At 40.3% G+C, this 26,408-nt stretch overlaps 1 protein-coding gene across 1 annotated transcript in view; it reads right to left on the bottom strand.

Moving 5' to 3' along the window:
• Positions 1 to 10,633: 10,633 nt before the first annotated feature.
• The window catches only part of GALR1 (galanin receptor 1), a 28,863-nt gene continuing 13,088 nt past the window's right edge, over positions 10,634 to 26,408 (bottom strand). Inside the window, exon 3 of the mRNA XM_003827308.5 lies at positions 10,634 to 20,879. Coding sequence (XP_003827356.3) covers positions 20,562 to 20,879 — 318 coding nt within the window. The 3' untranslated portion in view covers positions 10,634 to 20,561. The remainder of the gene's footprint in view (positions 20,880 to 26,408) is intronic.

Genomic DNA, 26,408 nt, shown 5'->3' with positions numbered 1-26,408 from the left:
AATGGGCAAAATAACCAGCTAACATCATAATGACAGGATCAAATTCACACATAACAATATTAACCTTAAATGTAAATGGGCTAAATGCCCCAATTAAAAGACACAGACTGGCAAATTGGATAAAGAATCAAGACCCATCAGTGTGCTGTATTGAGGAGACCCATTGCATGTGCAGAGACACAAATAGGCTCAAAATAAAGGGATGGAGGAAGATCTACCAAGCAAATGGAAAGCAAAAAAAAAAAAGCAGGGGTTGCAATCCTAGTCTCTGATAAAACAGACTTTAAACCAACAAAGATCAAAAGAGACACAAAAGGCCATTACATAATGGTAAAGGGATCAATTCAACAAGAAGAGCTAACTATCTTAAATATATATGTACCCAATACAGGAGCACCCAGATTCATAAAGCAAGTCCTTAGAGACCTACAAAGAGACTTAGACTCCCACACAATAATAATGGAAGGTTTTAACACCCCACCGTCAATATTAGACAGATCAACGAGACAGAAGGTTAACAAGGATATCCAGGACTTGAACTCAGCTCTACACCAAACAGACCTAATAGACATCTACAGAACTCTCCACCCCACATCAACAGAATATACATTCTTCTCAGTACCATATCGCACTTATTCCAAAATTGACCACATAGTTGGAAGTAAAGCACTCCCCAGCAAATGTAAAAGAACAGAAATCACAACAAACTGTCTCTCAGACCACAGTGCAATCAAACTAGAACTCAGGATTAAGAAACTCACTCAAAACCACCCAACTGCATGGAAACTTAACAACCTGCTCCTGAAGGACTACTGGGTAAATAACGAAATGAAGGCAGAAATAAAGACATTCTTTGAAACCAATGAGAACAAAGACACAATGTACCAGAATCTCTGGGACACATTTTAAGCAGTGTGTAGAGGGAAATTTACAGCATTAAATGCCCACAAGAGAAAGCAGGAAAGATCTAAAATCAACACCCTAACATTACAATTAAAAGAACTAGAGAAGCAAGAGCAAACAAACTCAAAAGCTAGCAGAAGACAAAAAATAACTAAGATCAGAGCAGAACTGAAGGAGATAGAGACACAAAAACCCTTCAAAAAAATCAATGAATCCAGGAGGTGGTTTCTTGAAAAGACCCACAAAATATTCAGACCGCTAGCAAGACTGCTAAAGAAGAAAAGAGAGAAGAATCAAATACACACAATAAAAAATGATGAAGAGGATATCACCACTGATCCCACAGAAACACAAACTACAATCAGAGAGTACTATAAACACCTCTATGCAAATAAACTAGAAAATCTAGAAGAAATGGATAAATTCCTGGACACATACACCCTCCCAAGACTAAACCAGGAAGAAGTTGAATCCCTGAATAGACCAATAACAGGCTCTGAAATTGAGGCAATAATTAATATCCTATCAACCAAAAAAAGTCCAGGACCAGACGGATTCACAGCCGAATTCTACCAGAGGTACAAAGAGGAGCTGGTACCATTCCTTCTGAAACTATTTCAACCAACAGAAAAAGAGGGAATCCTCTCTAACTCATTTTATGAGGCCAACATCATCCTGATACCAAAGCCTGGCAGAGACACAACAAAAAAAGAATTTTAGAACAATATCCCTGGTTAACATTGATGTGAAAATCCTAAATAAAATACTGGCAAACCAAATCCAGCAGCAGATCAAAAAGCTCATCCACCACGATCAAGTTGGCTTCATCCCTGGGATGATGCAAGCTGGTTCAACATACGCAAATCAATAAACATAATCCATCACATAAACAGAACCAATGACAAAAACCACATGATTATCTCAATAGATGCAGAAAAGGCCTTCTACACAATTCAACAGCCCTTCATGCTAAAAACTCTCAATAAACTAGGTATTGATGGAACGTATCTCAAAATAATAAGAGCTATTTATGATAAACCCACAGTCAATATCATACTGAATGGGCAAAAACTGGAAGCATTCCCTTGAAAACTGGCCCAAGACAGGGATGCCCTCTCTCACCACTCCTATTCAACATAGTGTTGGAAGTTCTGGCCAGGGCAATCAGGCAGGAGAAGGAAATAAAGGGTATTCAATTAGGAAAAGAGGAAGTCAAATTGTCCCTGTTTGCAGATGACATGGTTGTATGTTTAGAAAACCCCATCGTCTCAGCACAAAATATCCTTAAGCTGATAAGCAACTTCAGCAAAGTCTCAGGATACAAAATCAAAGTGCAAAAATCACAACCAATTTTTATTCTTATACACCAATAACAGACAAACAGAGAGCCAAATCATGAGTGAACTCCCATTCACAATTGCTACAAAAAGAATAAATACCTAGGAACCAACTTACAAGGGATGTGAAGGACCTCTTCATGGAGAACTACAAACCACTGATCAATGAAATAAAAGAGGAGACAAACAAATGGAAGGACGTTCCATTGCCAAGACAAGCCTAAGCAAAAAGAACAAAGCTGGAGGTATCACACTACCTGACTTCAAACTATACTACAATGCTACAGTAACCAAAACAGTATGGTACTGGTACCACAACAGATATGTAGACCAATGGAACAGAACAGAGGCCTCAGAAATAACACCACATATCTACAACCATCTGATCTTTGACAAACCTGACAAAAACAAGAAATGGGGAAAGGACGCCCTATTTAATAAATGGTGCTGGGAAAACTGGCTAGCCATATGTAGAAAGCTGAAACTGGATCCCTTCCTTACACCTTATACAAAAATTAATTCAAGATGGATTAAAGACTTAAATGTTAGACCTAAAACCACAAAAACCCTAGAAGAAAACCTAGGCAATACCATTCAGGACATAGGCATGGGCAAGGACTTCATGAGTAAAACACCAAAAACAATGGCAACAAAACCCAAAATAGACAAATGGGATCTAATCAAACTAGAGAGCTTCTGCACAGCAAAAGAAACTACCATCAGGGTGAACAAGCAACCTACAGAATGGGAGAAAATTTTTTTAATCTACCCATCTGACAAAGGGCTAATATCCAGAATCTACAAAGAACTTAAACAAAATTTACAAGAAAAAATCAAACAACCCCATCAAAAAGTGGGCAAAGGATATGAACAGATACTTCTCAAAAGAAGACATTTATGTAGCCAACAGACACATGAAAAAATGCTCATCATCACTGGTCATCAGAGAAATGCAAATCAAAACCACAATGATATACCGTCTCATCCCAGTTAAAATGGCAATCATTAAAAAACCAGGAAACAACAGATGCTGGAGAGGATGTGAAGAAACAGGAATGGTTTTACACTGTTGGTGGGAGTGTAAATTAGTTCAACCATTGTGGAAGACAGTGTGGCGATTTCTCAAGGATCTACAACTAGAAATACCATTTGACCCAGTGATCCAATTACTGGGTATATACCCAAAGGATTATAAATCATGCTACTTTAAAGACACATACACATGTATATTTATTGCAGCACTATTCACAATAGCAAAGACTTGGAACCAACCCAAATGTCCATCAATGATAGGCTGGATTAAGAAAATGTGGCACATTTACACCATGGAATACTATGCAGCCATAAAAAAGGATGAGTTTATGTCCTTTGCAGGGACATGGATGCAGCTGGGAACCATCATTCTGAGCAAACTATCACAAGGACAGAAAACCAAACACTGCATGTTCTCACTCATAGGTGGGAATTGAACAATGAGAACACTTGGACACAGGTCGGGGAACATCACACACCACGGTCTGTCATGGGGTAGGGGGCAGGGGGAGGGATAGCATTAGGAGAAATACCTAATGTAAATAAGTTAATGGGTGCAGCAAACCAACATGGCACATGTATACCTATGTAACAAACCTGCACGTTGTGCACGTGTACCCTAGAACTTAAAGCATAATAATTTAAAAAAGAAAAAACGAATTCTCAAGTGAAGCCATCTGCTCCTGGATTTCTCCTTGTGGGAAGTTTTTTTTATTATTATTACTAACCCAATCACTTTACTGTGTGTTATTTTATCGTCCTCTTTCCCTATAAGGTCAGTAGTGTTGTTCTTCCTTTCATCTTGAATTTAGTCTTTTAATTCTTTTCTGTTTTTCTTGGTCAGTCTTGTTAAGGCTTTTTCAACCTTTTAAAGGTTTTCAGAGACTGACTTTTGGTTTCATTGATTTTTTGCTATTCTGTTTCTATTCTGTAGTTCATCTGTTTCCACTTTAATCTTTATTGCTTCCTTCTTTCTGCTAGCTTTGGATTTAGTTGCTCTTTTTTTTCCTAGTATCTCAAGATTGAAGGTTATATTATTGATTTGAGATATTTCTTCTTTTTCAACATAGGTGTTTACAACTATAACCTTCTCTCTGAGCCCTGCTTTTGTTACTTCTCTTGATTTTTGGTATCTTTTTAACTCACCACTGTGGTTTCCTATTTACCTTTTGATTTCTTTTTGGATCCATTCATTATTTAGGAGCATGTGTTCAATTTCAACATATTTGTGAATTTCCCAAGTTCCCTTCTGTTATTGATTTCTAATTCCCTTCCACTGTTGTCAGAGAATATATTTTGTATATTGTCAGTCCTTTGAAATCAAATTGGATGTGTTTGATGGTGTAATGTAGAATGTACTTAGAGAATGCTTCCTGTACACTTGAGAGCTGTTGCTGTGTAGAGAGCTCTATAGATACCTGTTAGGCGTAGATGATGTACACCGTCGTCAAGTTTTCTTTCTCCTTGCTAATCTTCTATGTCTTCTATTCATTACTGAAAATGAGGTCTTCAGGTCTCCTACTAGTGTTGAAGTATCTATTTCTGCCTTGGATTCTGTCCATTTTGGCTTCGTGTATTTTAGGACTTTGTTGTCAAATGCAGACATGCTTGTTTGTTTTCTTTTCTGAGACAGGGCCTCACTCTGTCACCCAGGCTGGAGTACAGTGGTACAATCTCAGCTCACTGCAACCTCTGCCTCCCAGGCTCAAGCATCCTCCCACTTCAGCTTCCCGAGTAGCTGGGATTACAGGCACGCACCACCACATCCGAATAATTTTTTGTATTTTTAGTAGAGACGGGGTTTCACCATGTTGCCCAGGCTAGTCTCAAACTTCTGAGCTCAAGCAATCCACCAACTTGGCCTCCAAAAGTGCTACAATTACAGGCATGAGCCACCACACCCGGCCTTATAATTGTTATATCTTCTTGATGGGTTGACATTCTTATTATTATAAAAGTATTTATTTGTCTCTATTAACAAATTTTGTATTAAAGCGTATTGTATCTGATATTAGCATAGCCAACCCAGCTCTATTTGGTTGCAAATATGTTTGCATGGCATATCTTGTTCCATCCTTTTACTCTCAGCCTATTTGTGTCTTTTATTCTACTGTGATTCTGTTGCAGACAGCACATAGTTGGGACATTTTTTTAATGCATTCTGCCAGTCTCTGCCTTTTAATTGAAGCATTTCATCCATTTAATGTAATTACTAGTAAAGCGAGATTTATATGTGCCATTTTTTCTATGTCTTACATCTTTTTTTCCAGTTCCTTCATCATTGCCTTCTTTTGTGTTGAATAGTTATTTCCTACTGTACCATTTTAAGTTTCTTGTCATTTCCTTTACTATGTATAGTCATTTTCCTAGTGGTTACTCTCACAATCACAATTACCATCTCAAATGACACAATTCCCTTCCAAGTTAATGCCAACTTAAATAGTATACAAAAACCTTGTTCCTATATAGCTTCATTCGTCTCCCCCATATGGTGTTATTTTCACATATTATATATCTATAAATAGTGTGCCAATCAACATACATTTAAATTATTTTATTATTCAGTTGTCTTTTTCATTGTAGAGGAAATAAAAAGTGTAATTACAAGCAAATGTACAAACATACACTCTTTCCTATATACTTATGTAGTTACCTTTTCTGGTGCTCTTTATTTCTTCATTTGGAATTGAGTTACTGTTTAATTTTCTTTCATTTCAGCCTTAAGGACTCCTTTTAGTATTTCTTGTGAGTTAGGTCTGTTAGCAGCAAACTATCTCAGCTTTCATTTATCTGGAAATGTGTTAATTTTTTTCTTTATATTTAAAGGCTAGTTTTGCAGGATATAGAATTCTTGGTTAAGGCTGGGTGTGGTGGCTAACGCCTGTAATCCCAGCACTTTGGGAGGCTGAGGAAAGCAGATCACAAGGTCAAGAGATCGAGACCATCCTGACCAACATGGTGAAACCCTGTCTCTACTAAAAATGCAAAAATTAGCTGGGTGTGGTGGCAGGCGCCTGTAGTGCCAGCTACTCAGGAGGCTTAGGCAGGAGGATCACTTGAACCCGGGAGACGGACGTTGCAGTGAGCCGAGATCATGCCACTGCACTCCAGCCCGGTGACAGAGCAAGACTCCATCTCAAAGAAAGAAAAAAAAAGAATTATTGGTTAAGAGTTGGTTTTTTCCTTCTTTCTTTCTTTCAGTACTTTGAATATGTCATCCCACTGCCTTGTATCATTGTTTTGATGAGAAGTTAGCTATTAATCACACAATTGTGGCGTAACAATTCACTTCTCTCTTGATGCTTTCAATAGTTTTCTCTTTGTCTTTCAACAGTTTAATTATCATATTGGCTGTTCTTGCATTACTAAAAAGAAATACCCAAGACTAGGTAATTTATAAAGAAAAGAGGTTTAGTTGGCTCATGGTTCTGCAGGCTTTACAGAAGTATGGTGCTGGCCTCTGCACACCTTCGGGTGAAGCCTCAGGAAGCTTTCAATAATGGTGGAGGGTGAAGGGGGAGTAGACACATCACCTGGCAAAAGCAGGAGCAAGCAAGAGTGAGTGGGCAGCATGAAAGTGCCACACAGGTTTAAATGACCATATCTCACAAGAACTCACCATCATGAAGACAGCACCAAGCCATGAGGGAGCCACCCCCATCATCTAAACACTCCCACACTCCCATCCCCATGATGTAAACACTCCCACCAGGTCCACCTCCAGCCGTGGGGATTACAATTGAACATGAGATTCAGGCGGGGACAAATACCCAAACTACTTCAATTATGATGTATCTAGGCATGCATCTCTTTGAAATTCTCCTATCTGGAGTTTGTTGAGCTTCTTGGATGTTAGATACATGTATTTTATCAAATTTATAGAGTTTCAATGACCAAGGGCATAAAACATGTAAAAATTCAGTCTTAAAACAGAGTCTATTAAAACAAAAACTACCACACAGAGTCTTTCAGGTAACAGAGTCTTTCTGCTACTCAGGGGGGTTTCCTCTTAATATGGCTTCTGCCTGATCACTCATTTGCCACTTGACATTTTTGTCAATTTGTCTTATCAACAATCTATCTTGTTTCTTTGTTGTTTTTTTTCTTTTTTTTTTTTTTTTCCTGAGACGGTTTCACTCCTGTTGCCCAGGTTTTACTCCTGTTGCCCAGGCTGGAGTGCAATGGCGTTATCTCGACTCACTGAAACCTCCGCCTCCCAGGTTCAAGTGATTCTCCTGCCTCAGCCTTCCAAGTACCTGGGATTACGGGTGCATGCCACCACGCCCAGCTAATTTTTGTATTTTTAGTAGAGGCGGGGTTTCACCATGTGGCCAGGCTGGTCTCGAACTCCTGACCTCAGGTGATCTGCCTGCTTCAGTCTCCCAAAGTGCTGGGATTACAGGCATGAGCCACCGCGCCTGACCTATCTTCTTTCTTTCTTAAAATTATATGGTTACATTCCTTGGGTGACAAGAAATATATATTATATTCATTTTTATTCCTGACAATGCCTAACATGGTGAATTGCACACAGATGTTCAAAAAAAGATTGGCGAAATGAAAAAAAAGGTTTCAACTTAAAGAAACTTTCATTTTGGGACCACAACTATTACTCATTAAGGTAACGTAATCTTCCTGAAATCATGTTTCTGAAACGCTTTCTTGTAAGAGACAATTTATAGTAACTTATACATTCAACATGAACCCTATCAGCATATTCTTTATTTTTTTGATTATTCAGATAATGCATTTAAGATTTATGGATATTTACTTTACCAGTATTCTGTACATAGAGTGTAATCACCCTAGGTAGAAACAAATTTCTGAAATTTCATTTATTCCTTCCCCACCTATTATTTCTTAACGGACATTCATCATACACTTAATTTAGACTTCAGAGGATAGAATGCCATTTATATATATATTAATACCTTTATTTGAAGTCTCTGCAAGCATTTTCTTCTCTCACAGTTATTCCCAAAATGTCAAATGTGTTTAATCACATTTTACAAAATAGAATAAAAGGCAATTAGCAGCTTTCAGTGTACCAATTTAAGTTTTTTAAATGACAGCTTTAAAACTTAATAATATACTCCTCAGGAAAGCTCTACATACAAAAAAGAATAACACCTGCACAAAATTATTTCGTGAATACCACTTCTCAGGCCTGGTCCCCCAAACTGTAGAATCCCAGAATCTTAGAAGCTATCTTAATGGACACGTGCTGCAACATCCCAGCCAAGGAAGGGTGCAAGGGACTAAGGGGGGCTCCCAGAGCAGAGGACTCACCACCTTCAGAAACAGCCTGTATCCCCTTCGCAGACTCTAAAATTCCTATTGTTATAGTTATGAATGGTTTAAGAACAAAGAAAGGAACATTACTGCCTGCACCCACCAATATCTACCAATTATCTAAAAAGAGATTGCAGGTGTCAAGGGTCAGGAGACAGAGGCAGAGAATTCCTTCTCTACATCCCATCAACGTGTGGATGGGCTTCTTGGATGAGCATAGTGACAGTTCTGAGTTCAACTAAACACAGGACGGATGAGCAGGTGAGTTGCAAGGGGCTGGAGGCAAAGCCATGGGAGTCAGGCCCTGATTATGAAGGAGGGCAACGGATCAGAAGAGCCCAGGGAAGTCCTCAAAGACACAGACAGTGGAGGGACTTTGTGCAAGGCCAAGAGAAGCCTGTCTGGTGAGAAGCCAGTGAGGTAAAAGGTGCGATGCTACGGAAAGGGGACGAGGAAGACACCTCGAGCTGCAACGCACCCTCACGGGATGGATGCCCCAGCAACTACCTAACCCATCATATATCCCCGTGTTTATGCATTTACAAGAAAACCATCAACCCTGGATTTTTTCCTGCAATATTAAGTAATATTTTATTCTATCATTAAATAGTACCTACACCTTGAGATGATGATATTGGAATATGCAGTTTTAAAATGGCTTCAACTGAAGATATAATATTCTCTTAACTGCTGAGTCTATGAATTCTTTAAATATTTTTCACTTAAAAAAAAACATAAATGACCCACTGATCTTATTTACACCATAATTGCAGTCATTTTTGTATTTGTTTTTAAAATTATCTTAACCACAGATGACAACACCAATGAACCAGAATATTTTCTCTTGTATGTAGAGAAAATCATATCAAGGCCGGGCGCGGTGGCTCACGCCTGTAATCCCAGCACTTTGGGAGGCCGAGGTGGGCGGATCACAAGATCAGGAGATTAAGATCATCTTGGCCAACATGGTGAAACCCCATCTCTACTAAAATACAAAAAAAATCAGCCAGGCGTGGTGGCGCATGCCTGTAATCCCAGCTACTTGGGAGGCTGAGGCAGGGGAATCACTTGAACCCGGGAGGCAGAGGTTGCAGTGAGCTGAGATCGCACCACTGCACTCCAGCCTGGCAACAGAGCAAGACTCCATCTCAAAAAGAAAAAAAAAAAGAAAGAAAGAAAAGAAAATCATATCAAATGTGTGTAAGTATGCAGAAGGAAAATAGCTTCTTCTTACTAAAAATAATCAGCAAGCCAAAGTGGAAAGAAAAATGAGGCAACTCTCTGCAGCATTACAGATGTAGTTAGAGGAAGTCACTATAAAGCAGACAATATTAAAAGTCATTACACTTGAAATCTATTGATTTTATCGCAGTGTCTTTCAAAATTTTGATCACTACAGAAAGGAGATACTAGACTGGAACAATCTCAGGAACCAGATGTAATATTCTGTGGCCAAGTCCTTTATTTTAGGCTCACTGCCACCTCCACCTCCTGGGTTCAAGCAATTCTCCTGCCTCAGCCTCCCAAGTAGCTGGGATTACAGGCGCCCATCACCACACCCATCTAATTTTTCTATTTTTAGTAGAGACAGGGTTTCACCATGTTGCTCAGGCAGGTCTCGAACTCCTGACCTCATGATCTGACCACTTCAGCCTCCCAGAGTGCTGGGATTACAGGCGTGAGCCACCGCACCCGGCCAGGGGGATTTTCTATATAGATAATCATGTCCGCTGTAAATAGAGACAATTTAATCCCTCTTTTCTGCTCTATATGCCTTTTCCTTTTTTTCTTGCCTTATTGCAGTGACTACAACTTCCGTACCACGTTAAATAAGAACAAATGTCCTTGCCTTTTTCCTTATCTAAGGGAAAAGCAGTCTGTCTTTCACTATTAAAACATGATGTTAGCTCTAGAGTTTTATTGTAGATGCTGTTTATTAAATTGAGGATATTTTCCTCTATTCCTAGGTTACTGAGAATTTTTTTAATCATGAATGGTGCTGGATTTTGTCAAATGCTTCTTCTGTGTCAATTATGATAGTCCAATTTTCCTTTAGTAGGCTGCTAATATGGCAGACTACATAGATTGATTTTTCACTGTTGATCCTGCCTTGCATTCCTGGAATAAACCCTTCTCGGTAATGGTATATAATTCTTTTTAAACCTTTCTGGATATGATTTATCAACATTTTGTTGAAGATTTTGTGTTTATATCCACGAGAGATAGAGGTCTGTAGTTTTATTTTTCATTTTATTTTTCATCTTGTATTTTCTTTATTGACATATACTAAAAGTACATTATTGTCATATGAAAGTCTGGGAATAATTTTATATTTGTAAAAGAATCCTTACATGAAAAAAGATTTGGAATTGCCAGGCTAAATGGTCACTTTACCAGTCTAAATGTCCCTTTCATGTTTATGGAAATATAATTCTATTTATGAAGAATATTCAGGTATTAGAGAGTGATGAAAATACATTCTGGTGAAGGTATCAGGCATCAATAACTCTAAAAATCTCAGCTCATCCAAGCGGAAAAAAGCTAGTTACCTAAAATGGGGGCATCAGTTTGCCTTCTGACTTTTTTCTAGTAACATTCAAAATTCTAAGCTGGGTCTAGAGATATCTTAATAAAAACATACTGCAATAAAATAATTTCATCTCACATTGTTTTTCAGGTATAAAGGCAACAAATTAATATTCTCAAATATGCAGTAACTAAAGAATACAGTGTCTTCAAGAACTTAATGGGAACAGAAAATTATTTCCATTTTGTTTGGGAAAAAAAGCACACTCTTAAACTAGAGCATTTTGAGGAACAAATTTTATTTTCAATGCAAGAAAACTGGTTCCATCACAAAGGCCAATTATATTTCATGCAGAATACAGAGGTAGGATGATGGAGGGTGACTAGATTTGGCATTAACTGGATTAATACAAACTCTTAGTTTTTGGCTTTTGGCTTTGTCAGCTTACTGGCATTCATGCTAGATCTACAAATAATGAGATAAATTGTATGGCCAGCTCTCTAGAGAATAATTATAACAGTATCTGGCATAAGAAGATCCACATTCAGCACTGCTTTCATATCAGCATTTAAACAATCACATTGTATTAGTCCGTTTTCACATTACTGATAAAGACATACCCGAGACTGGGCAATTTACTAAAGAAAGTGGTTTAATTGACTTACATTTCCAAGTGGTGGGGAAGCCTCACAATCATGGCAGAGAGCAAGGAGGAGCAAGTCACATCTTACATGGATGGCAGCAGGCGAAGAGAGAATGTACCAGCAGGGGAAATGCTAGATGCTTATAAAACCATCAGATCTCGTGAGAACTCACTATCGCAAGAACAGTATGAGAGAAACTGGCCCCATAATTCAATTATCTCCACCTGCTGGTCCTTGACACGTGAGGATTATTACAATTCAAGGTGAGATTTGGGTGGAGACACAGAGCCAAACCATATCACACCTTATTAAAATTTAAAAATACAGTACACATAGATTTTTTTCCTTACTCATACTACTTATGTTATCAGAAGATACTTAATTTAAAAACTTTAAGTACAGGGAAAGTTTATTTATCTCTTAGAGATAATAATGTAGTTAAAAATTAGCAGTCACATAGAAAGACATGCAAATATTTAAACACTGAGTTTAAACACTGGGTTCAAAACTTCACATCTAACAATTTTGAGTACTATTTTAACCCTTAGCATTTGAGGGAAACAAATTGAATGCATAGGTGCTCTTTTCCACCAAGCTATTTTATTTTATTTTTTTGAGGCAAAAATTATAACAATCTCTGAAAGTCTTACAAGTTATTAAACTCCTTCATGCTTTTGAAAACTTACAAATTTCTGTAGCTAGGGTAATGTAATAGTTAAACAGATATTTTATGGATCTGATCAATGTAAGCAATAAAAATTCTGAATGATTTAAATTCCATGTAAACAATTTTTTTCACAGAACCATAGAAGCTTAGACTTTAAAAGACCATCTGCTCAATTTGATTGGTTATCTGCTCTGAAAATACAGACACTATTTATTTTAAAAAGCCTGGACTCCACCTTCACCTTCAAACCAATTAAATCAGGTAGTAGATCTCACAAGGTGGTCTCTGGACCAGCTGCAAATCTTTGGGCCCCATCCCAAATCTACTGAATGAGAAATTCTGGAGATGTGGCCAACAATCTGCATTCAACAAGCTCTGCAGGTGATTCTGATGCTTGATAAAATATGAGAATCTCTGATCTAAGGTAAGGCCAGAGCATCACGGGTACTTTCAACTGCCCAGCTCATTCAACTGTGCAGCCAGTTTCAAACTCACTGACCTTTTCCAAATCCTTCTCGTATGCATGAGGATACCAAAGACAGCACTTCCAGTAGCAATGAAAAAACAGAATTCAGACCAAACCCTCAGTATCCTAATGTTCATTTTATCCTTTCTACAATGCTCCACAACTACTCTCCTCACTTAGGCAGATAGAACTGAAGAGATTAAAAGATTTGTTCAATTGTATCCAAGAAAACTTTGGATTTCTATACCTCATTGTCAAATTTTGTGCTATATGGCAATAAAATGTGACTCTTAGAAAACCAAAATATGAAAACTAACATTTACACATCCATTTCTGGCTTATAAATATTTCTAAATTATAATCCAATTTTATTTCAATGGAATGACTAAGTTTGATTCTTTATACATGCTAGCCCTATTTTGAAAATATCTCAAATCTAGGAATCTGTGTATTCACTCAGTGTCTACCATGTAAAAGTTCCTCTAGGCCCCATGAGGCTGTGAAGAACATAGGGCACGCGGGCCTGAGGACGCTACCGAAGCCTCTTTTGTAACTCGCCCTGAGCCAGAACACTGAGACCTATTTCTGAAGCTACATTGACATACCAGGAAATTCTCTCTAGAAGGAAAATGACATGGTTTCCGTTTTAAAAAACACTCTCATCGTCAAAGCTAGGTGATCCTGACACAATGTTCCCAAACAGCATTTGTGTACCCTGTTTCCTTTCTTTCTAACAAAATGGGCAGATTTCCACTGAAGAGCAACACATTTAGCCCCGCTCCCACCCCCACTCTTCTGCTTTCTTGGATCTTTGCTATTTCTAAACGGAGACTTTGTATAACCAGTGACCGCAATGGCAAGTCACATAGCAAGACACCTGTCTATCACGCTGATCGTGTCTTTCACTCAGAGTTGTGTGCTGCCAAGTCCCCACCTATATTTGACCTTCACACATGAACTCTAGACCGGGAATGACGGAAACTCCATTCACCTGCTCAAATCTCCTTAGAGGAGCAGATGCAGTTCCTGGCCAGAGTAAGTCCGAGGGAGGCACACCCGTCACAACTCCATCCAACATGCCCGGGCCCAGAGAGCTCCCTGCAGCGGGAGTCAAGACCCAGCATTGGAATTCCTCTCACTGAGCAGACGGACAAATCTCATCTGCTGAGTCATAACATCTCAGAAGTAACGATGCACCCCAGACACCCACAGGGAACGAATTCTCAGAGATGTGGCCCCCGCTGGGTCCAGAACCCCATGCAAGGCCCTCAGGAGGCCACATGCCAACTGACCTGTTCTACAACCAATGCTATGGAGGAATTGCTCACATGATCTGTTATAAAAATAACTTGCTCATGAAGCTTGTGTTTCTGTTAGATGGAAAAGTATTGGCAGGATAGCCAGGAAAAAAGTCCTAAGTCCAAACAGAACAACAAGGATATAGAGGTCTGAGGCCAAGCCACTTTGTGAACCCCTCAACATTCACAGAAATTGGAAGATCTCAAGTGTAGAAATATGACCAACTTTAAGAAAAGAGTAGGGAAGAATAAAAACAGACATGTGTATGAGTAATAAAAGAGTGAATGAAGGTGTAATCAGAAAGTCAACACAAATAAAAGATGATAGATTTTTTGGATTAGTTGTTCTCTAATGATTCTCAACAAATTATTACGCAGACATCCAAAGGCCAATGGAGGTAAGAATCACCTGGCTGAGCAGAAGAAGAGGAGCTGGGAGCCTGCTTCTGCCATCAGCTTCATTTCTCCACCCTCCCAGCATAGTCAACGGTCCCCAGAGGTCTCCAGAAGTCCCAGTGGTACAAGATGCAGGCTCTAAGAACCAATCAGAAATGATGCTCTGCGATTCCTCAAACAAGGCGATGAACCCTTAGGTACTTGGCACAAGTCCATTATATACTGAAGGCCTTACACGTCATCTTTGGTATCCCATTGCAGAAGTCCTAAGGGAACGACACTTACACAGTGCAGGCCACACAAACACAAATGGGGCCCTGAGAGCTTTGCCTGCAGAGCCTGGGTGGCACCTGGGGATCTATCTGCCCTTCACTTGGCTTTTGGATGTCTGCCTACTTTGATGCTCACCATACTGGAAAAGTTCTATGTTGGGCCCAGGTCATTCTTCATTCACACCAGCCACAGGACCATCTGCATTTTTCCCCATTATGTGACACATTGGCTAGATTGCCCAAAAACAAGCTCACAAGCCACAAACAGTGGCGGGTGCCTGTAGTCCCAGCTCCTCGGGAGGCTGAGGTGGGAGGATGGCATGAACTGGGGAGGCGAAGCTTGCAGTGAGCTGAGATCGTGCCACTGCACTCCAGCCTGGGTGATAGGTGAGACTCCATCTCAAAAAAAGAAGACAAAGAAATTTACTTCTGTCAAAAACAAGCTCACTTGTTTTTGGGCAATCTAGCCAATAAATAAAGGAGCTTCATAGATCACAATGGTCTTTGGAATGATGACACATAAATAGTTCCAGTGTTCATAATCAATATCCAATATTTTGAAATACAGTACTGTGGTATATGGTGTCCCATAGAAAACCCACAGCAGGCCCCAAAATTCATCCGAGTTCATGGGTTACCATAATGATCACCACTACCTGAGAGTCAAAAATTTAAACAGTGGAGCTCAGTTCCAGTCCATTCCATCAGCAAGGGATCTTTTCTTTACTGTGCCTTCTCTAATTGCGGAGAATTTGGAGCTACACAACTTGGCCTGAGAAATCTGTTCTCCAGCAGAAAAGGAGAGGCTTTCTATCCAACAGTGCCAACAAAATCTTGAGCTAACAGTTCAGCTCTTCAAGCAGTTGTCTGAGTATGGCAAATGGAGCCAACATTGAAAAGATGCAGAGAGAAAATTCAGCTGAGGTTATTTCCAGTGAATACAAAGATAAAACCCTCACTGGCCACCTTCCCTTCTTTTTTTTTTTTTAATTTTTATTTTTTTGAGACAGAGTTTCACTCTTGCTGTCCAGGCTGGAGTGCAATGGTGCAATCTAGGCTCATTGCAACCTCCACCTCCCAGATTCAAGCAATTCTCCTGCCTCAGCCTCCTGAGTAGGTGGGATCACACATGTGTGCCACCACACCTGGCTAATTTTTGTTTATTTTTAGTAGAGACGGGGTTTCTCCATGTTGGTCAGGCTGGTCTCGAACTCCCGACCTCAGGTGATCCACCCGCCTCAGCCTCCCAAAGTGCTGGGATTACAGGCATAAGTCACACGCCCGGCCCCACCTTCCCTTCTTATTCATCATTCACGATTATGGCCTCTCCCACTATTTCTCCACCTAGAACAAAACCTGAGAATCATCGGATGCGGGAACAGGGCCTATGGGGAAGGATGGGGAGCATCTGCCCGTGAGTCAGCACTGTAAGTAGCACCAGGCACCACAGAGAAGCGAAAGCCAGGGCCTGCCAAGGTATGTGAGGGTCTTGCCCAGTCAAACAGACATGCTGCCCTCAGAACCCCAGGATGGCAGCTAAAGTCAAAAACATGAATGTGAGTGAACCCGCCACACTAAGAAAAGAAACCACCATCTATTATCCACAGCACTTTCGCAAGTCGATGAACAAAACATCCTGCTAATGCATCACAATACACGATACACTCTCCTTAGACACCTCTGCCTAATGCAAATACAGCCCCCATCAAAGATGTCTTAAGCATTTTAAATTCTTCCTCAGGCTCAACTTTTCCACTTCTAAAAGAGAAAATATTAAAATATGGTTAAATAAAATCAGATATAATTACCATTTCATAATTTTGTTCTTTCCAGGCCAACATGTAACTATCTGAATTTTAAACCACCTACTTGTTCTTACTACATACAGCTTTTAAAATAAGTAAGTCAATAAACAAGTCATTAACATCTACTTGAGAAATAGCCTTACATGCAACATTTTTAATGGTCAAGAAGAATATGATTACCTTTAATAGAAACCCACTTACAAATTTAAGACATGGAAAATATGTGCAACAGTGAAGATTAAAATTTACAAATTTTAGACAGTAACTTTCCAGAGGAAGTAGCCACATTGATGTATTTTCGCAGTTAGTGACTTTGTAGTTTACATACATGTATTTGATAAATCATTTAAAGCAAGAACATGATGAAGCTGCCCAATAGGTTATTTTCCTCAATGTAATGCTGCTTCAGCATGAGCATTTTGGTGTTTACAGATAGCCATGGCCATGACTGAAAAGGAAAGGGATGCTTGGATAAGCAGTCCTCTCCTGCTGAGATCTTGGGTCTCGGTTAACATATTAGAATGATCGCTGCACTGCCTCAAAGCATCTGGGAGAATGCAGGAATGCAATATGATTTCGAGTTGAGCCACAAGAAGTTCTGAGCCTTGCATGACTCATGCAGTTCCTTAAGCACCTCTCCTCCCGACTCTGATTTGTTATATCTGCGCCGAAGGAGGAATTTATCTGTGGTAAATATTATCGAAAGGAAATCTGGATAGAAGTGAGTTAGGATAAAAAAGATAAAAGCACAAGAGATTGGGATGGGGCAGGAAATGGTTTTACTCCCAATGTGTAAAATAAAACAATTTAGTTAAAAGCAAAAGTAATTTACCTAAAGTATTCAGAAAATGGCCTCAGTCCCCCATATTGCTGAGCACATACCCGGTCAGAAGAGCACAGAGAATCTGTTTCCTATCCCCGGGATATAGGACAAGAAAACGTTTCCATCCACATCACTGTATTCATCAGCAGGACACTGAAATGGTTGCTTATGCATGTGAAACAGCAAGCATTTCAGCCACTAAATATCCCAAAGCCTGTCTCCTTATGTGAAAGCAAAAAGCCTAGGAAAATAACAGCTGCCTTGGGCACCGAGACAGCCAAATCTACTTAGAAAGCATCAGTTTTCTTTGAAGTAAACTGAAAACGTGGGTTTCAAGCAGCCTGACTTCAAAGGTATACGCAATATTTCTCCCTCAACCTGATGCTGGGAGAAAAAGTGTGTCCTTGGGAAGCTGTCTTTATTTAGTGACGGAAAAGAAGGTGCTTCAGAATTGGTCATTGTATATTAGGGGGAAATCTAGCTGGGAAGCAGATGCTTGGCAAATGCAACACACTCCTATACTTCTCTGGTTAATTTCATTCTGTTTACGAGTTCTTCTGAAACTCTTTATTCAGAAAATTTTGTACAGGTTTAGATCTTTGCAGAAGATATCATTATCCCTATCAAAATTTGTTTTAGAAGTAGACTCAGCCAAAACTCTGAGTAAGAGGAATTGATTAGAATGACAATATGCAGGAAGTATATCCTATCTAACTGTAAAATGCAACAATTAGCATTTACATTTAGCAAAGTGGGGGGGGGGGTTTCAAGTGCGAGCTATTACTTTTGTACCATGCCTCAAGCTTCAGACGTGCCAGTAGCATCTGGGAAGGACCAAAGGCACAGCACATTTTCGGCATGCCTCTAGAAAATAGCAACATTAGCTACAGTATTTTTTTAAATACTTCCATTTATATGCTTACAGATCAGAAGGAGAAAACAAAGAAATAGCCATGGTGCAAGAAATCATTTCCATTCATGCAAACTCAAACACAACAAGAAGGCACTTCTTTACACAGTTTTGTGAATTCACACCCAAAGAAGTTGTTCTGGAGTTTGCAACAGCAACTTCAAGTTCCACAAATCACAGGAAGTATCATCGTCAGGATAAAATTTTTCTGCTCCTATATATTTGAATAAAGTGCAAAAAACATTCGATGCAAAGGACATATTCTTTAAGACCCTCACTTACACATAAACACAATTTCTTCTTCTAGTCAACAAACACAATACATCACTTCAAAATCTTTCTAACGTTTTTCTTTCCTTTTATCCAGAGAGTTATTAATAACATTGCAAATGTAAACACTAGTCACTGAAATATGATTAGTGAAAGTAAGTGAATGAGCTAAAAAAATTAGCATGCCAAAGGCTTATGTCAAGTTTGCATTTTTATCTAAAATTTGATGTTTCATGTGGAGTGCTGATTTGGCACAGAGGTACATTACACACACACACACACACACACACACACATATATATATATATATTTTAGACAGAGTCTTACTGTGTCATCCAGGCTGAAGTGCAGTGGTGCAGTCTTGACTGACTGCATCCTGGACCTCCCGGGCTCAGGTGATCCCCCACATCAGCCTCCAGAGTAGCTGAAACTACAGGCGTGCGCCACCACACCCAGCTAATTTTTGTATTTTCAGTAGAGACCGAGTTTTGCCATGTTGCCCACACTGGTCTCCAACTCCTGAGCTCAAGTACATTCCACCCAGCTGGACCTCCCAAAGTGCTGGAATTACAGGCATGAGCCACTGTGCCTGGCCAAATCCTTTTTAACAAACCAACAAAAAAAAAAACTTCTTGCTTTTGTTGCCTCCTAAAACATATCAAAGTCTTACAGTCTGAAAAGTACTTTTCCGATACAAGATAATTTAATATTTTCATGCCATTTTCTCATTGTAAACACACATCAATATAAAATTGTCATGAAAACTACATTTGAAATTCAAATGGTGATGGTTTTAACCCCAAATTAACATTTTTAGAGGAAATAATGTTTGGTGGAAATGTTCATTAAACATCATTACAAATTTAATGAAAAAGCATGCATTTGTACAAGATAGGATACCCCTAGGTATATTCAGTCCCATGATTTTTTTTGAATGTCATCTAAATCAAACATGAAATATGCTTTATGTACAGGCATGACCATTACTTCATGTGACTTACTGAATTCTGTCTAGTCTTTGGTCCCATAGAAATTATTATCTACATCAACCTCGCTGATTTTTTTTCATCTCTTTTTGTAGGTTCCATTCAAGGCAAAATGAAAACTTTTGTCAAGTACTAATGTAAAATTTCAAAATCCGGTTTTATTCTCAAAAACTTATTTGCATCTTCCACTGTTAAGACAGTGGTCTCTGACTGTTTTGTTAACTCTATAAAGCCAGTTTCACAGGATAAATTTGAATCAACAGTGCCTACTACTGCAACCCAGGTCACCAGTACAACACTGAATTGACTCCTGAGGTAAACCGACTGTATCTCCTAACGACAGGCTTCCAAAGCTCTGTGCGCTAGCTACAATTGGAAGCAAATGCCACCTGTGCAAACAGACTTCAGAAAGCCTTCTTTCCACTTAATAGATATGTCTATGTAAATGGCCAAAAAATTCATCATTGTGTGTCCATGATCATATTTTAAAATACATAGTTCACAATATTACTTCTCTTAAAATTAAAGAATTAAAGCTCAAATTTTTTTTCTAAATAAATTGGCTTTAATATGTAGACTGCAAATATTCCTGACCATATTGATGGGCCAGTTCACAATCTATGAAGAGTTGAACATATATATGGAATATATATGTTCCCTTTCATTTCTGAAGAGGAATAAAACTGTACAGCATTGTCTTTTGTTTCTGAAACATAATTTAGAACTAAAATGAAATTGAAAAATAATTCTCACTAGACCTAAGAATTTCCTAAATGGATCAAAGTACTTTTTAACACAGGTGGGATTTAATTAAAATGACTTGAATTCTTGTTAAGATAACAAGTTGCAGCATCGCTTACTAGCTCATTCTATTTGTTTCTGTGTCTGGTCCACTTATATGGAAACTCAACCATAAGGATACTCTATCTTTTATCACACATGAGTACAATTGGTTGATGGTGGGGTGTCTATTCGACTTTTATTTTCTTTAGTATCACTCAGGGGTGAATCTTTGCGAATGTGACACTTGAACACTTGTTTATAGGCCTTCCTGAAATTTTCAGAGAGAAATGCATAAATGATAGGATTCACGGAGGAATTGCTGTACGCCAGGCAGTGGGCGGTGATTCTGAAGAGGAAGGAAGCCGGCGTCAGCGGGAAAACTCCGAACTCAGCCCAGAGATGGATGATGTGGTGCGGCAGCCAGGAGATTCCAAACACCACGACCACCACCAGAACTGTCTGTGCAGTCTAGAAAAGAAGAGGAGGAGGAGGAGGAGGAGGCGGTAAGGGAGAAGAAGAAGGAAGGAAATTCATTGATTACAACAGAAAAAGTATCCAGCATTTTAAAATACATCCTAAGCTAATTTTGTGTATATTTTCATGAGATCAAAAACGGATACTACATCTGCTTTAAGTGTTAACCTTCACTCCCCATAATAATTTTGTTCATAACTTCTCCAAGACCTGTCATTACCTTCCATAGTAATAATTTTGTGATATATGTGAAATGCATTATAGGAAGTATGCTTCAAGTCATGGAACTAGAAAAGTACAAAGTCAGAGACTGTAACTTTTAAACTAGCAAAACTGTTCAAGCATCTCACCCACCGCAGCTGTATCACCAGCAATGCATCTCGGAGGAGCGCTGGACTTTGCTCCAAATAGTCACTTCTATGAGCAGGTGTGTAAGTGTTTATTTCTCCTCGTTAAACTTTGGCAAATTCAAGGCCAAATTAATTGATGCAGTGATGTGTTTCATTTCAGTTTCAGTCTATGGACCGAATTAGTCCCTTTTGCTTTCTTTCATTTTAACTCTTTCTTTGCTGCTCCTAAATCAGAAATACTTAGAAATCAGAGGCAGGGTTTTCGTGTTTCTTTTGTGATTTCTACTGAGCAAATGGTAGGAGGAAGTCATCGCTGGTTAGGGACCTCAACAGGAGGGGACATCAACCTCCTATGCTCAACAAGCATGTGCCTGTACACATGGCCATGGCCTCCTCCACTGGCCACAAACCTATGGGACTGGAATTAAGCCTCAGGGCAACCTCGTCTGTTCCACACATGTTGAAAGACAAGAGCTAGATAGCTTAGTTTGTGATTAATTGAAAACTCTGTCTTTGGATTCAAAGAAAAGACAATGATCTAATTTATTAAAATGCTTTAATTACGGGAGTCTAGTATTTTTTAAACTATAAAATACAAACCAGTCAGTTGGTTCCCTCCTCAAACAGATTGTTCTCTAACAAGTGCAGCTCAAAACCCACACACAACCTCTAGTGCCGCGATGGTCACAAAAGAGCCATCGAAACTAGTGGACCGATGATGGGACCACATGCATTATTTCACCGAATGTCCTTTACGACTCTATGAAGCAGATGCTGTCATGACCCACAGGTTGTAGATGAGGAAACTGAGACTCAGGAGGGGAAGAGCAAATGCCCAGTGTCCCACAGCTGAATGCAAAGTTGGGGCTGGCAGTCAGGCCGACATGCTCCCCAGCCCATGCACTGTGCAGCTGAGGTGCAGGGAAAATTCTGGTCATCAAAAGCCACACTTCCCTGTCTGCACACAACAGGGCTGCTTCTCAAGAAGCATTATGCTAGCTGTGTGGGCAATAAAGGCTGCCATAAGAAAACCTCCATCTCAGTTCCCTGGCGTGAAGGGACAGAGTGCTTCCCCAGCCTCCTCTGTTCGATGGCTTCAGCTTTCTGTTCACTTCACCAGCGAGTTTACTTCTCATAGGAAAAAAGCGCAAAGAGGTGCACCTTTCAGCCTCTTGGCCAAAGGTTAGGACTCAAGTAACTTCTTTCTCTCAGACATAGTCCAGGCTGTAATATTTTAGAGCATGCTTGGACATTGGGAGGGGAAGCATCAGAGCGTGAGCTGGCAGCAATCCCACTGATATGGTTTGGCTGTGACCCCACCCAGATCTCATCTTGAATTGTCATTCCCATAATCTCCACACATAATGGGAGGGACCCAGTGAGAGGTAATTGAATCATAGGGGCAGTTACCTTCATGCTGTTCTCGTGACAGTGAGTTCTCAGGAGAGCTGATGGTTTTATAAGGGGTTTCCCCCGACCCTTCACTCTCATTCTTCTCCTTCCTGCTGCCATGTGAAGAAGGACGTGTTTGCTCCCCTTTCTGCTATGATTGTAAGTGTCCTGAGGCCTCCCCATCCCTGTGTAACTGTGAGTCAGTTAAACTTCTTTCCTTTATAAATTACCCAGTCTTGAGTATGTCTCTTAGCAGTGTGAGAATGGACTAATACGGTAAATTGGTACTGCAGAGAGTGGGGCACTGCTGTAAAGATACTCAAAAATGTCGAAGCAACTTTGGAACCGGGTAATAGGCAGAGGCTGGAACAGTTTGGATGGCTCAGAAGAAGAAGGAAAATGTTGGAAAGTTTGAAACTTCCTAGAGCCTTGAGGGTGCTGAGAAGACAGGAAGATGTGGGAAATTTTGGAACTTCCTAGAAACTGTTGAATGTCTTTGACCAAAATGGTGATAGTGATATGGACAATGAAGTCCAGGCTAAGGTAGTCTCAGATGGAGATCAGAAACTTCTTGGGAACTGGAGTAAAGGTCACTCTTGCTATGCTTTAGCAAAGAGACTGGTGGCATTTTGCCCTTGCCCTAGAGATGTGTGGAACTTTGAACTTGAGAGAGATGGTTTGGAATTGGAACTTACGTTTATAAAGGAAGCAAAGCATATAAACGTTTGGAAAATTTGCAACCTGATCATGCAATAGAAAAGAAAAAACGCATTTTTGGAGGAGAAATTCAAGCAGGCTGCAGAAATTTGCATAAGTAATGAGAAGCCAAATGTTAATCACCAAGACAATGGGGAAAATGTTTCCAGGGCACATCAGAGGTCTTCATGGCAGCCTTTCCCATCACACACCCAGAGGCCTAGGAGGAAAAGTGGTTTCATGTCCAAGCCCAGGGCCTTGCTTCTTTGTGTAGTCTTGGGGTTTGGTGTCCTGTGTCCCAGCTGTGGCTAATAGGGGCCAACATATAGCTCAGGCCATCGCTTTAGCAGGTGTAAGCCCCAAGCCTTGGCAGCTTACCCATGAGGTTGGGCCTGCAGGTGCACGGAAGTCAAGAATTGAGGTTGGGGAACCTCCATCTAGATTTCAGAGGATGTATGGAAATGCTTGGATGCCCAGGCAGAAGTCTACTGCAGGGGCAGAGTCCTTATGGAGAACCTCTGCTGGGGCAGTACAGAATGGAAATGTGGGGTCAGAGCCCCCACACAGACTCCCCACTGGGGCATTACCTAGTGGATCTGTGAGAAGAGGGCCACCATCCTCCAGACCCCAGAATGGTAGATCCATCCAAAGCTTGCACCCTGCACCTGGAAAAGCCATAGACACTCAACATCAGCCATGAAGGCAGCCCGGAAGGGGGCTATGCCCTGCAAAGCCACAGGGGAGGAGCTACCCAAGGCCATGGGAGCCCACCTCTTGCATCAGTGTGACCTGGACGTGAAACATGGAGTCCAAGGAGATCATTTTGGAATTTTAAGATTTGGCTGCTCCACTGGATTTCAGATTTGCATGGGGCCTGTAGCCTCTTTGTTTTGGCTAATTTCTCCTATTTGGAATGGTTGTATTTCCCCAATGCCTGTACTCCCATTGTATCTAGGAAGTATAATAGGTACGTGCTTTTGATTGTAAAGGCTTATAGGCAAAAGGGACTTGCCTTGTCTCAGATGAGACTTTGAACTCAGACTGTTGAGTTAATGCTGGAATGAGTTAAGATTTTGGGGGAATGCTGGAAGGGCATGATTGTGTTTTGAAATGTGAGGACATGAGATTTGGGAGGGGCCAGGAGCAGTAAGACATGGTTTGGCTCTGTGTTCCCACCCAAATCTTATCTTGAATTGTAGTTCCTATAATCCCCATGTGTGGTGGCAGGAACCCAAAAGGAGGTAACTGAATCATGAGGGCAGTTACCTTCATGCTATTCTCATGATAGCGAATGAGTTCTCATGAGATCTGATGGTTTTATAGGGGCTTTTCCCACCCTTTACTCTCATTCTTCTCCTTCCTGCTGCCATATGAAGGACGTGTTTGCTTTCCCTTCCACCATAATTGTAAGTTTCCTGAGGCCTCCCCAGCCCTGTGGAAGTGTGAGTCAATTAAACATCTTTTCTTTATAAATTACCCAGTCTTGGGTATGTCTTTATTAGCAGTGCAAGAACAGACTAATATACCCACTCTCTTCCCAGGCCTCACTGGGTTTCATGGAGCAGGAAAGCAGACCCCCTCCCCTGGCCTTCCCATCACAGCATACAGATGTGGTGAAGGGTTTACCTGTGGCCACCAGTCTGTTTTCTAAACAGAAATACTCTAAAATGGATAAGTGGGAGAAGAAAAGTTGGGGGGAACGAAGAGAAAGAGAAAAAGAATGAAAATAAACAGAGCCTTATTTTTCTTATAACTTCACATGGAGGGAAGACTAAGACATGGGAAAGTGACTCCATGACTGAGACAGCACTGTCCCACCACAGATTTTCCCTTGGGACACAGGACTTCCTACAGTGATCCTGCATGGACCTCACACCCTGCAGGACTATCACAGGGCAGTGGGAACCACAGCTCCACACTGCTAGGAAGGGAAATCCTACATAGCAAAAGGATTCTTTCTTTTTTTTTTTTTTTTTTTTTTTTTGAGATGGAGTCTCGCTCTGTCACCCAGGCTGGAGTGCAGTGGCACAGTCTCGGCTCACTGCAACCTCCATCTCCCACGTTCAAGCGATTCTTCTGCCTCACCTACCTGAGTAGCTGGGATTACAGGTGTGCGACACCACGCTGGCTAATTTTTGTATTTTTAGTAAAGACGGGTTTCCACCATATTGGTCAGGCTAGTCTCAAACTCCTGACCTCATGATCTGTCCGCCTCAGCCTCCCAAAGTGCTGGGATTACAGGCATGAGCCACTGCGCCTGGCCAAAAAGACTCTTCTTATCACTTCCCATGAACTGGAGTCCCACTGCAATAGAAATGACAACCAGACTATAACGCATGAGATGCCAGCTCTTCAAGGATTGACATGAGGTAGCAAAGTAAGACGTGAAATGATGTTTATCAAAGAGGGAGACTGGAAGCCAGGAAGCTGTGCCCAGGATCCAGGCAGAGAGAGTAGAGGGAGGGCTAGATCTCAGATCAAGGCCAGGACAAATCCTACTAGCGAGGTGGACAGGAGATGAGAGTTAAGCTCCCTGTCGAGAGGCACCAGGGATTGCACAAGACCCCAGGACTGACAGCAGGTCTGTGTTCCCACCTGGCCATGCCATAAGCTGGTTGTATGAGCTTTGCAAAATGTCATAAACTCCCTGAGCCTCAACTTCCTCCGCTAAGAATAGGATGAACCAATGAAACGATTCCTGGACCATGCCTCATCTATTTAAACACGACAAACAACTCAGGTATAAAAATCTAAGTACGGGTTTTACAGGGTACAAGCTCACATATTAAAGCCACTTATTGCATGACACACAAAGCAAGCAGATAATGTGCTCACATATATTAAGGGAGTGCCTTCTATCAATCCATTTATCCATCAGTGGATGAGAAATGCCATTCTCAGATGATTTAATCAAAACAATCTAGATATAATTATACCTACAAATAGAATATAAAACATCATCATTTCTTTCTAAGACAGTCAGACCATCTCTCTATGTCACAAAATGGTTACCCTCCGGGTATTGCATTTCATTGTTTCTTTTAGACAATTTTACTAAGTACAAAGCAGAAATCTATCCCAGCAG

Source organism: Pan paniscus, chromosome 17 (genome assembly GCF_029289425.2).
Source record: "Pan paniscus chromosome 17, NHGRI_mPanPan1-v2.0_pri, whole genome shotgun sequence".
NCBI lineage: Eukaryota > Metazoa > Chordata > Mammalia > Primates > Hominidae > Pan > Pan paniscus.
The sequence above is the reverse complement of the archived record's forward strand: the minus strand, read 5'-3'. Positions and strand labels throughout refer to the sequence as shown.